At 39.2% G+C, this 13,200-nt stretch overlaps 1 protein-coding gene across 2 annotated transcripts in view; it reads right to left on the bottom strand.

Annotated features, from left to right (window-relative positions):
- Positions 1 to 13,200, bottom strand: part of gne (glucosamine (UDP-N-acetyl)-2-epimerase/N-acetylmannosamine kinase) — a 39,520-nt gene that overhangs the window by 10,039 nt on the left and 16,281 nt on the right. Inside the window, exons 1-6 of one of the 2 annotated variants that reach the window (XM_066720237.1) lie at positions 4,462 to 4,619; positions 2,954 to 3,162; positions 2,194 to 2,648; positions 1,328 to 1,477; positions 556 to 768; positions 194 to 281 (exon numbers count right to left, since the gene is read on the bottom strand). In XM_066720237.1, coding sequence (XP_066576334.1) covers positions 194 to 281; positions 556 to 768; positions 1,328 to 1,477; positions 2,194 to 2,648; positions 2,954 to 3,123 — 1,076 coding nt within the window. In that variant the 5' untranslated portion in view covers positions 3,124 to 3,162; positions 4,462 to 4,619. Of the gene's footprint in view, positions 1 to 193; positions 282 to 555; positions 769 to 1,327; positions 1,478 to 2,193; positions 2,649 to 2,953; positions 3,163 to 4,461; positions 4,620 to 13,200 lie in introns of those variants that run through there. The other variant, XM_066720235.1, reaches the window with a different exon arrangement.

Raw genomic sequence — 13,200 nt, 5'->3', positions numbered from 1 at the left:
AAGATACAGCTTACAGTTCAACAGTCATGTACAGTATATACAATTACACCTGTTGGTATCTTTAGCTATGAAAAACCTGTTAGACCAACCCTTGGCAATAGCTTTTCAAATAAAGTTATGACGTAGTGTGAACATTTCCACACTCTCACTATTTGATCTGTGAATGTTGTATATACTTTTTCAGAACACTTACCATGGATACCGCTTTCCAAATTGAAGCTCAAGAGCATGATGGATTTTCTTCTGGGTATCTGCATCCCTCACATGGAGAACATTTTCACCTTAAAGCAAAAACAAACAGACTGACCACAAAACATAATTTCAGCATTAAGGGTAAGCCTGTATTCGTATATTGCTTTAACTTGGAAAAATAAAGTGACAGTAATATCTACCTGGAGGGAAAAAAGGCAGTTTATGAAAGATGTAACCATGCCCAGAAAGAAACGAGATGTATTATCTTGTAGATTTAAACTTCAAAAGATATTAAACACGGGATTACAAGTTCCATAAGCAAAGACACGCCCTTGGCAAAACCCATGACATGACTTGCCCTACCTGTCTCTCTCCCAGTCTGCCGGGTCCCAAGGTTGATGACAGGAGTGCCAAAAGCCCCAGCCTCACGCACTCCACAGCTGCTGTTGCCAATCATGCACCCTGCGTGAGCAACCAGCTGGATGAACTGATCAAAGGGCACATGCTTTACTGCCCGGAAATTGGGGTGGCACTCGATGCCTTTCTTCCTCATTACTCTCACCATCTCCTTACTGCCTGTGGACAAGAACAGTCGGAGAGCAGAACTGGTTTCCGTGAATACAGAACAAGCTTCCTTCTTTTCAATCTGCACATCAAAGAAAAGGAACTGCAAACCCTTCTAAGGCAAAACATATTATCAACCTATGGGACATATTCCTCAAAATTTTTCTATTATTAATTATTGTCGATTATTAATTTGACAAGCCAATTACCCAATGTGCTGCGACAATCCATATAGTTCACAATACAGTTAACACACACAATAATAAATGTATAGCATTACATGATATTACACAAGAGCTTTTGTAGAAATACAAAGAGAAATTATGAATTACAATGAATCAATTGCACAACACAAAGCAAGGAGCAGCATAACATAAGTGTTCATAAACTTAAAGCACATGAGAATGAGAAAAGCACACCATTCATTTCTCATCCTGAAGAATGTACGAGGTCATGAAGCATAAATGTAAAATGTTACTTATATAGGAAATGGTTGCAAAGTTCAGATTCAATAACAAACTTCTTTATCACTGTTTTAGATGCAGACAATTTACTGGCTGAAAACCCTCACCTGCATCGATATTAGGGAAGAGTATTAGTGTTCTTTTATTGAAGGATATAAGAGCATCCAGCATCAGCTCATATATCTTGATGGAGTTTTTAATGTCAGTTGTAACCGGGTGCTGCAGAGCCACGATGTAGTCCTGTTCTTTTACATCTCCTACAGATTGAAAACAAAATGAAAAAGTTAACTCCACAGAGAAACATCACATATCAGAAAACCATGAGACTAATCACTGGGATGTAAGTGCTTGACATTAAAACAAACACTCAATAATTTCAGAATAGAATAGAATACAAAATATTAAACGTGCATGTAGGTCAGTGAAATAAGCAGGCACAGAAGGACTTCATACTTGCAGTTTGACAATTTTGCATTTCCTAAGTAGACATTTCACTATATTTGAAACATTTCATCCATGTGTCATATGTACTGCTTATTTTCATTAATAGTTGTCATTATAATTGGTTTGATTGGGCTAGTGAAATATTTTAAAATCAAACCTGTAAATTGCTTTTGGAAAAAAAAAAAGTGTCCGAGTTTAATTATTTTAAACATTTTTAATATTACACTACAAACAGGTGTATAAAAACATCCCTTTCTTAAAATATTTTTTATTGATGAATGAATTAACAACAACATGAATTAACAACAATGTATCCGTTCAACTCAGACGTCCCACTTTAAAACACATTAAAAAGGAAGATTCAAGTTAGACATTGACTTCAATGAAACACTTAAGCTCCCAGACAGCTCCGACGCTAATGCTTTTAAAATTAACATCACCAGAAGACATTCATTCAAAAAGGCATCCATCACCAAAACTGCCAGTGAACAATGTCATGAATGTCTCCACGTAGGGAGTGGTGTCTCACCTAGCCAGTTGCGGATGACGTCTGCGTAGTCGTCTCTGCCGCAGGCTGACAGCAGCTTGTCGTAGGAGGGACAGCCGGCCAGCAGGATGCGGCTGTGGTCCTCACACATGGCGATGAGGTGCTGCTCTGCACTGCGGGTACAGCAGGCGTGATAGTGCGCCAGCTTGGAGATGGCGTGGCGGATGGAGTCATCAATGGTGCCACTCACCTCGCCCCCCTCCACGTGCAGGATGCGGATGTTCATGAGCGCGGCGGCCGTGGCCAGAGCCAGGGCATCGAAGCGGTCACCGTGCACGATCAGCACGTCTGGTCGCAGGCGGTGCAGCACGTCGGGGAGCTTCACCAGAGCCAGTCCCACCGACTCCACCATGGCTGCCTCGTCCTCACCTCGCACGATAGTGTGGAGCTTGGAAGTGATGTCAAAGTCATCCTGCTCGATCATGCGGTACGTGTTGCTGAGGGAGAATTAAAGACAGGAACTGAATTCTTGATTTTGCTGGTAGCTTGCTTGGTTTTAACTTTAAACTGTTTCGCTTTGGGTACACTATTAATGAAACCATGGCTCATTCATGATATTATAGTTCAGTTACCCCATTATACTGTCAATGATGATTGTTTAAAAAGTGCTGATCTGCCATATTTAATACAGTTTTGTAAATTTTGCCATTTCATCGCCAAGACCTATAAAAAGAACTTGCCAAAAAAAAAAAAAAAAAAAAAAAAAGAGAAATATCCATCACACTGGACATCCCCTACTTACCCATAATCATCGATAAGATGGGAGCCCAAGACCACTACCTCCAGCTCAAAGTTGTCTGGATCACCTTTGATGCCAAACATAATCGGGGCCAACTTGGAGTAGTCGGCTCGGTTACATGTGGCAACGCAGACCCTCAACTTCCTTTTCCTGTTTTTGTCAATTTTCTCCATTTTCGGCTTCCACGCCTGTATTCTTGAAAGATACAGATCCTGTGGCATAGAAGAGAGATTGGGATTCAAGCGATCTCAAAATCAAAAAACATGTACAATATTTAGCTTTGGTATCTAGCACCCAGGTATGCTTTCAGCTCTTGCACCACCTCCTTGAAGATTTAATGAAGTTTGTAAGGAGAAAAACAGTACTCACAAATAATTACTTAATATCAAGTGTATGAAGAAAAATCCAGTCAAACTCACAGAATTACCATTTATTGACTAACAATTTCCAACAGAGGTAGTATATAATTGTAACCCCTTATTACATGATCTCTGGTAACAGGAAAAATAATATGGATGTGTTTCCTTACTTGTCCATATTTCAGTGTTTAGGTCTGAAGGAAATTAGGAATTGGACCTTCATTTAATTTGATGACACAAACAGACTATGCTTTTCACAATTACCATACAAATAAAACATTGAAGAGTTAAACTGTTTGCAAAAATGAGATCAACATGTGGACATGAGCTTGAGGCAAAACTGCTAATAATTACTGCTGTTTGTCCAAGTGGGAAGGACAGTTTAGTCAAGTAACTTTCAACAGCTGTAGCACACCTCATAGATAAACAGAGGTGTTTAGATAGACTATGCAAATAAGGATGTCAGTATTGATTTGTCATTTAAATGCCATTTAAACACATTGACTGACTTGCTTAAATATAAAAAAAATGTATAAAACATTAACACAATGATGTCTCCTTAGAATCTGTTGTCAACAGAGTTTCTTGAAAATAACATGCAATGCTCTAGATCCAGTTTTAACCCCTTAAAACCCCAGCTGGAATTGATCTTTTGTTTTTTTAAATTATATTTGAAATACATTTTGATTACATGACCATGTACCGCCCGCGGGACAAGGGGGTATAAGAGGTTAAAATATGGCAGAAACCAAATTCACAGCAGAATTAAACATGTATTTTTTATTAAAATTGCAAATATCTACAGGGCCTATAGAAATCTCTACATATTCACTTATTTTCTACATTTTGTTGTCACTGCCTTAGAGTTTCATGCATTTAAATTAGTATTTTTTTTCTCTACACACCATACTCCACATTGTAAAGCAGAAAGAAGTTGTAATCCTCTTTAATTACCCCCGCAACTCCATCTTTGCCACACCACCCCACCTTGCTCCTCCTTACATTTCTGCAGATGATTTTGCCCTCTAAAAATTGCAGATATCTGCAAACTCTTCATCGCCCCCTCATCTTGTACTTAATTTTTGCACTTATGTTGTAAGTCTGCCAAGAAATAAAAATAATAATAATAATCTACTTTTTCTTCTCTCTCACCTCTCTACAAACACACCACGTGTATCCTTGACCCCCTCCCCTTATGCCTGGTCTACTGTTCTCTGCCCAGTTTTGGACAGGCTGCTCCACTCCTTTTCAACCCTTTGGTGGTACCTTCCCACTGAAGTCAGAACGGCACAGTCCCTGTCCACCTTCAAGCGATTACTCAAGACTTACTTGTAATTTAGCATCTTATCATGAGCTGTTCAGAACTCTTGAACTTTGCACATTATATGACTATGCTTCTTTATACATTGTTAGAACGCCTGTTAGTTGACTGTGATTTCTCCTATGCCACCCTAGGACATGTCTAGGAACTAGGAAGCACCTTTGGCAGCAATTACAGCTGTAAATCTTGTGGGATAGGTCTATATCAACTTTCCACACCCGGGTGATTCTCACAAACTTGGTATCAGTGTCAATACATTTTGAAAATCTGTCATAATGGATTAAATATCATCTCAAATTACTGTGTATGTTAAATGTATAATTGTAATTGTTCAGATTTAATTATTTTTTAAACATTTTTGTGGACCATCCACTAAAAAAATCTCATTACCATAACAATTTTAGTTATGAGAAAAAAACATTGAACATGGAAATATTTCCAATAGGTTTTTATTGCTTGAGATACAGGAGAGGTTTAGAACAATATTTCATGAAAACAAATTCAATTTTAATACTATGTATATTGATATTTTAATCACTTATCTCATTACTGTAACATATGGCATGCTCATAACATTAAAGTTTAAATTATTTCTGTCTTAAACTTAATTAATAAAAAACAGTACACAAATATAAAGAGCAAAATACACATTTTATGCACAACATTTTAATTTTTATTTTGTGATATTATTCTAGGAATATTTTATCATCAATTATGCATTACGGTAATGAGATCCATGTTACGGTAATGAGCACTAAGAACAATGAACAGCCACAAATTCATCTTTAACTTTCCACCACCCCATCCCACCCCCTCCCAATACTTCATGTCCCCTAGTACACCTCAGTTTCAAATCCCAACCAGCAGTCCCTACCGTCCTATCCACGGATCTACACCAGCTCCAACCACCCACTCTCCCTCGTAAGTTACTTTCTTTAGGCCCTTCTCTTAGTGTGTTTGGCACAAATCTCCGGGAGAACACTGAAGTGTCTGGCCAATGAGGTTGCCGGCAGGGGTTCTGGAATCCTGTCCTTGATGTCCAATTCATAATAGCATATCTGATCTCCCGGGAACTTCATAGCTGGTACAAATAATCTGTTTTCTCACGGCATCATGACAGAGGCAGTCTGAAATGGAGGCAAAATATTAAAATCTCCCTCCAGAGAGATAGATTACCCCAGTGTGTAGTGTCACCTGCTGGTGGGATCCTCCAAAGTGGGCATCCTTGACTTCTGCACGCCACTTGCAAGTATAGTTCTCACTGTAGTCATCCCTCTCCATTCTTTTTTAAGGGTGTTCAGCCTATCAAACTGGTGCCCTATGTTGTACACATGAATACAGAAACGAGGCAGGTCTTCTTGGGTCTGACAGGGAGAAATTTACTCCCTCAATAAATACACGGACAAGGAATACTCAGTGCCCGATTTAACTGAAATAATACCAAAATAGTTTAGTCAGCTACAACGAAGCGCTATGGAGATGGTCAGCCGGCAAGACACAACTAAAGTTTTTCTAAAGAACATACTATCATATAGTGGCCTTGGATGAAAATGGTTTCTAAAAAATCAGCTAAACAGAACTACTACACCTGGCCTCTCCGGAGCACTACACAAAGCTTAAATTCATATGGGAGATTTTTAAGTTGGGGTTCACTCTCAGGAAATTCTTGTGCAGGTTCCCCATTGTATCAGTCAGAAATCTTTTTCTGAACACCTGCCAACTTCTCCTCACCTCTCCTGCTTTACCATTGATAACAGTGGCGACATCATCTCTGTGAAGAAATGTTTTTATGATGTCACCCATTTTCCTCCTTTTGCTCACAGTAAGCCCCTGTCTTCTTTCCTGTGCCTCTCTCCTTCTTTCCTGGTTTATTTTGTTCATTTGCATTCTCTTAATTTTTTTCTTCAGACATTCAATCTGTTTATCTTTCTCTTCAACTCTTCTTTCTGTATTTCTTATCTTCTCCCTCAGTTTGAACATGGTCTTAGTTTTTTGTTTCAGAGTAGAGGCCTGACGTGTCTGAGGTTGTTGCATGTTATGGATGACAGGACTCAGTATTCGACGAGGTGGCTGACACTACTTCTGGTCTATAGTGTTCTCCAGTTCATCGATCATTGATGACAGTGTAAGGTCTAGTATTGCCTGTGTTTGCTTTTTTCTTTCATAGAACTTTCTGGAATTCTGTCTCCATTTATGTTGTTGTTGACTTTTCTCTTTAGGAGTCAAGTCTGCCACATACTTTAGAAGTCCATCTTTCTTTATTTTTTGATAGCTACAGAAATATGGAAACAAATCAAATTACTCTTCATGATATCCATGGACAATACCATACTATTCATCTTGTGTAGTTGTGTATCCATTATTATGTCATTACAATTACATGATTAGTGTTACTAATGTAATTACAGTGTTACAACATGTATACAGTAATGTGCATTTTTACCAAACATTTCAGAACAAGTGATGGAAATAAGGGTGCTCAACCAATGTGGGTAACTCTTTCAATGAAGGCCATATGCATAATACATTATACTGCATTAGGATTGGTGTGTTATTATGAGTCTATACGAGTCTTACTGCATACTTACTGCAATTATTATTCCATCATACTGCATTATGAGTAATGCCTCGTTTCCACTGGCTTAAGCGTCCGTATCTTGCCGTGCCAGAGCTTTTTGTCAAACCAGGCCACTGTGAAGTCCGTCCTCTGATGGAGGAACAGCGACTGTGGGTTTGGTTTGTGTTTGTGTTAAAAACGGAGACAGGAAACACTACGAGCGACACGGAGAGGACTTTTGTGTCTATTTTATTCTTTGTGCTTTACATGATTGTAAACAGTGTAATAAATACACGTTTCTGTTACGAGATATTAGGAAGAGCTAAACGTGTATAGACAACATTATATTCAGACAAGCACGTCCCCACAAGTATCATAAGAACAATAATACTAAATCGCAAATATGTATTGTTATTATTATCGTCATCATTTGTGCTAGTATATATGCATTTTAAACGGCACAGCGTGACTCCCTTAACTTATTACTCTTTCTGCAGATTTGTAACTGCAAACAATACTTTTTGGCTAATGAAGAGGCCCCAAATACCTCACCCGTACATGAGGTTACCAAAGAGCACATAATGAGACCAGCTTCTACCGGTCTGTATCAGATGCATCCCTCTGCAGACACACAATACAAATTTAGTACAGAACGTACGTTCTAGTAAAACCACAAGAAGATGGGGAAGTGGGCACACAACCCCCCTTTGCCTATCCAGACATGCGTTAGATACGTGTAGAATATAAATAACGAAATGGCTACATATGTCTCCATATTTGGGCATAAAATAGAAAACATTGTGTTTAAGCTTATTCAGGAAGATAGTGAGGATATCATAAGATAGGGAGTTGTCTCCCCCTTATTGGTTCAAACTCACCCTGTCCAGGATATCGCAGTATGTATATAATATATCATGTAAGCTCTATGATTTTAGGGAAGTAAGGACAGAGACCTGCGTGTCTGTGTGTATTACTTTTCTCCAAGCAGCTTGAATAAAGACTCTGTTTGATTCAATCTACTCTACAGTCTGATTTTTCTGAGAGCAATTAAAAGGGGATTCTTCAGTTGGCGTCACGAACAGGATATCGCTGGAAAACCGGGTGTTCCCCACTGACCATCTCCATATGGGTGAGTAGGTTAATTTACCACCTATATAGATTAAGAGAGACATAGTTGGGGAGGCCCCAGGATGCCGCACAGACGCAATATCAAAACGAAACCAAAACATCAGACAGGCTGTTAGAGTGATTGTTTTATACAAAACTGGTTGTGATCTCGAGATATTTTGTGTTTTGTGCGCTCGGTTTTGGGCATTCCCCTGAGCGGATCTGCGCAGCCTGAGTGTCTGGCGCAGATATTTTGTGTTTTGTGCGCTCGGTTTTGGGCATTCCCCTGAGCGGATCTGTGCAGCCTGAGTGTCTGGCGCAGATATTTTGTGTTTTGCGCCCCTGGTTGCCCTGGGCGGGTCTGTGCAGTTTGGATTAGCTGGCGCAGATATTTGTGTGTTTTGGGCTCGGTTGCCCCGGGCGGGTCTGCGCAGCTTGGAATAGCTGGCGCAGATATTTGTGTTTGGGATAACTGTTTCATACTGGACGATTGATTGACATATTTGTATTGACTTTCCGAATTCAGACACTCGGTTGCCCCGGGTGAGTCTCTGCAGGAGAATACTGGCTTAGACATTCGGACTGTACTATTTCAAATCATGTCTGACGAAAGTGAGATTGAATTTTTGAGGGGAAGACATTAGAAGGTAGAGAAACAAATGTTAGATAATGGATGGTCATAGGACTGGTCCCCCGGAATCATAGAGACTGGTGAAATCAAGGAAATACAAGATAAAACCGACAAAGTTTTCATAAGTCTTTGTCAGAATAATACGAATTTAGAGAATAACTTGATCACAATGGATCAAGAAAACTGAGGCAGTGAAATAATTAAATAATCAAGTGGGATTATTTGACATTTTATTCTAAATAACAAGAAGCTTCATAAATAAACAAATACCATCATAAAGAGGTTAAAGGGCTGCTTGAAACACTGCAGGGTCAATAAACATGCCACAGATCGGATATCTGAATTATCTTTGGATATCAATGTGTATGTACTTTATGTGTTTATATATATTTGTATATTTTGAAAGTGATATAAAGTAAATGTCTAAGTTTTGTATGTGTTATATTTGTAATATTGTCCATAGTCCAGAATAAGGCTAACAACTGTAATAACCAGTAGTTTCAGAATTATATTTAAAACTGTCACAACAGATTTATCAGATTCATGAGGATCTCACCATGAGGACTTTTAACTTTATACAGAGTGCCTCAGGCATCGGAAATAAGAAATAAATAATATGATTCTACAAGAAAAATGTTAAAACAATACCAAATGTACTATGAATAAACAGATCAATAATAATAGTAATACATAGTCATGGTGTCCCCACAGAAGAACCATAATTTGTTTGTTAAACATCATGTTATGGACAAGTCCGCTAAAGTCAATTTAAAAGAAACAAAAGGCTACACATGAGACAGACAGCCTGATGTAAAATCCAAGCAGGAGAATGTTACTTCTTTAGTGACATATTATGGTCTTTCAGAAAATGTGGTGAAGATATGAATACATAGAAAACCAGATACTCCAGGAAATTAAAATGTGGTCATTTGGTAGCTATGAGATCCACAATGAAGAGTTTTTGAAATGCCTAGATTTAGATTTAGAATCCCCTTCTGGTGTGGGGGGGCTGCTTTCGTCGCATATTTAAGCACCCCCCTGCTTTTAGGGATTGGAGATCTCTTGATCCCTGTCTCTTCTTGGGTGTGCAAAAACCCAGAAGGAACTATATTACACTTATGTTGTAAGTCACCCTGGATAATGGCGTCTGCCAAGAAATAATAATAATAATAATAATAATAATAATAATAATTCGTAGACGCTAGGAATAATCGGATACATTGGACAACCACTACGGCCTCGCACAACAGCTTAACACACACACCGCAACACTGTGTATCAGTATCAGCCATTTCTCCCACTGACATTATGCCCCCCCACAGTGGCCTGCTGATGGCTGTGGAGCTGTCTGTCTGTGTTGCACTTCCCCAGACACAAACAAGATTGCGGTTTGGTTCAGGTACCACCTATTTCTGTCTCTGGTGAAGTGCGCCCAGCACACAAGCAATATCCGATTAAATATTTTCTAAAATATATTTTATTAGGTAAATATCTTAATTAATTTACTCAAGTAAATGGAGCAAAATATAATGAATAAATAGTAATAATATCAATCGATCATATATAACTTGAATTGTCTAGTAAGAAATCAGGAAAAGGAGGAAGAACAGCTATTAGGATACAGAGCGATGTTTTAAGAGGGTCTGAGTGATGTCGATGAAGGTTTGAGGAAGTTGATTTAAGAGTTAATGGGGCTTGGGAAGCTGGAGAAAGGGAGTTTGATATGAGTGAAAGAAATGTGCTGACACTTCCACCACAAGAGTTTTGATGGTGATTGAATGAAATATTAGGGAAAATAAGGCATGAGATTAATAAATCCATGAGATATTAGGAAGGGGAACCCCCCCAGCAAGAGGGGGTGGAACCGGTCTGTGGCCTGGGCTTCCCCTGCTCAGCGCACACAGCACTCTCAGAGGAAATACATAAATTAACCAGTGTAAGGCACTGGGATCAGGGAGCTGCCTTATTACACATTGTGTGTGTTCTACTGCAAACAGTTGCTACAGTGTCTTTACACTGTGGTGTCCTGGGACATAAGGAATAGTTACATTACTAATGCTAAAACTATTGATGCCGGTACTGATGGATAGGAAATTGACTACTATTATCTGTCTTCACAGGAGCCAGTGACACTGCATATCTCCCACAGGTTGCTACACCTCTGCTGATTGCAACAGGAGGGTGGCGATGCCCAGGAATAGGCGGACTGAGCATTAACGATTAATTTCTCCGCAGGTGATGAAACTAACAATTTTATCTTTCAGAAAAATTGGAGAAAGGCCTGAAGAACTCACCAGACAAGATAACACATTAAAAAGGGACTTGCTGTGTATGCAAACAAATAATTATGGATATAGATTAGAAAGGAATCATGCATACTCAAACAACTCCAACTTCTTTTACATCTAAGCGCAACTGACGGATACAGAGTCTGGTGGGACTGTTTGCATTGCGTTAACTATCCATTCCATAGTTTTATAGATTGACTACTGCATTTAAATAATTGTATGACTGAATGACTGAAATGTGAAATTATGTGTAATGTTTCGATGTAACTGTGAGTGGGTACACATTGAAACATGCTACTATGGTGTATTGTATATTGTATTATTGCTGTGGGAATAGTGTGAAAGACCTATTTCACATCGTTTTCACCGGCCTTCTTCGTCACCTTATACATATATGTATGGCCGACAGGAGGGACTGAAGAGGCCCCAAATACCTCACCCGTACATGAGGTTACCAAAGAGCACATAATGAGACCAGCTTCTACCGGTCTGTATCAGATGCATCCCTCTGCAGACACACAATACAAATTTAGTACAGAACGTACGTTCTAGTAAAACCACAAGAAGATGGGGAAGTGGGCACACAACCCACCTTTGCCTATCTAGACATGTGTTAGATACGTGTGGAATATAAATAACGAAATGGCTACATATGTCTCCATATTTGGGCATAAAATAGAAAACATTGTGTTTAAGCTTATTCAGGAAGATAGTGAGGATATCATAAGATAGGGAGTTGTCTCCCCCTTATTGGTTCAAACTCACCCTGTCCAGGATATCGCAGTATGTATATAATATATCATGTAAGCTCTATGATTTTAGGGAAGTAAGGACAGAGACCTGCATGTCTGTGTGTATTACTTTTCTCCAAGCAGCTTGAATAAAGACTCTGTTTGATTCAATCTACTCTACAGTCTGATTTTTCTGAGAGCAATTAAAAGGGGATTCTTCAGCTAATTATTTATAATTTACTTACCAGACGTCCTTAACCAGGGTAAGTTACATTTGAAACAAAATACACACATTTCACGATTAATCATCCAGATACAATATACAATGGATTTATGGATGCATTTATTAAACCAGTCCTTAATGTTTAAGAGGGAAACCCAGATCTGCTGTATTTATTTATTCATTAATTTAACTTGTAAATGGGCACGTTAACTGAATCGTGCTTTCTTCACACTGACTGTCTCTGCGGATTGTCCTGCACACCATTCACACAACACAGCCTGAACACCGGCCAGCTGTTCATACAATATTAATAACATCGGCTGCTACGATGCGATTATTATCCTTCAGTTTATTTTAACTAGTCAGGCACTGCACCGGTCTGTGAAATCACAGTGTTTAATGCACTCGGATATTAACTGTAACAGTCATTGTTTCTGTGCGTGGATTTCACTCCATGCTGCTAATAAAACTGCAACTGTACAATGTCGGCACAAGGCAGAGGGAAAGCTGAAGTGCGTGGAGAGAGAGAGAGGACGGACGACCAGAAAGAAACGCGCAGCGCTCAGCGTGAAAAAGACGCTCAGCACCACGTTCCGCTGCCGGCGTTTTAAAAACGCGGCTCCCATTGCAAATAATTGAGAAAACACACCGACCTCAGGAAAAAAGGCTTTGGTGGACACACGGGCTGACGGACGCGTCCAGCACCAGATATTTAACCTGGATCTGGATAGAAAAAACATCCTCCCACACAGTTTCTACTTGCAGGTTTTATAAGGTCTTTGAGCAAAACATTGCATTCTATTAAATCATAACACTTGCTAGTAGAGACAGTGTGCGGGAGCATCTTTTTCAAATTAATCAATCACATATGCAATAGCATAGCAGCTAATGGGGATCTGTATCAACACACTAAACTGACACATGAGAAGGGGTGTTGTATGGTGACACATTATTGCTCTTCATACTCCTCTTCCTCTTCACTGCTACTCCCTTCTCTGGGTTTCTGCATGTCATTAAAGTATTTCATTGGAAT

The sequence above is a fragment of the Amia ocellicauda genome, chromosome 13, assembly GCF_036373705.1.
Source record: "Amia ocellicauda isolate fAmiCal2 chromosome 13, fAmiCal2.hap1, whole genome shotgun sequence".
NCBI classification, from domain to species: domain Eukaryota; kingdom Metazoa; phylum Chordata; class Actinopteri; order Amiiformes; family Amiidae; genus Amia; species Amia ocellicauda.
This window is presented reverse-complemented; position numbering and strand designations above follow the sequence as displayed.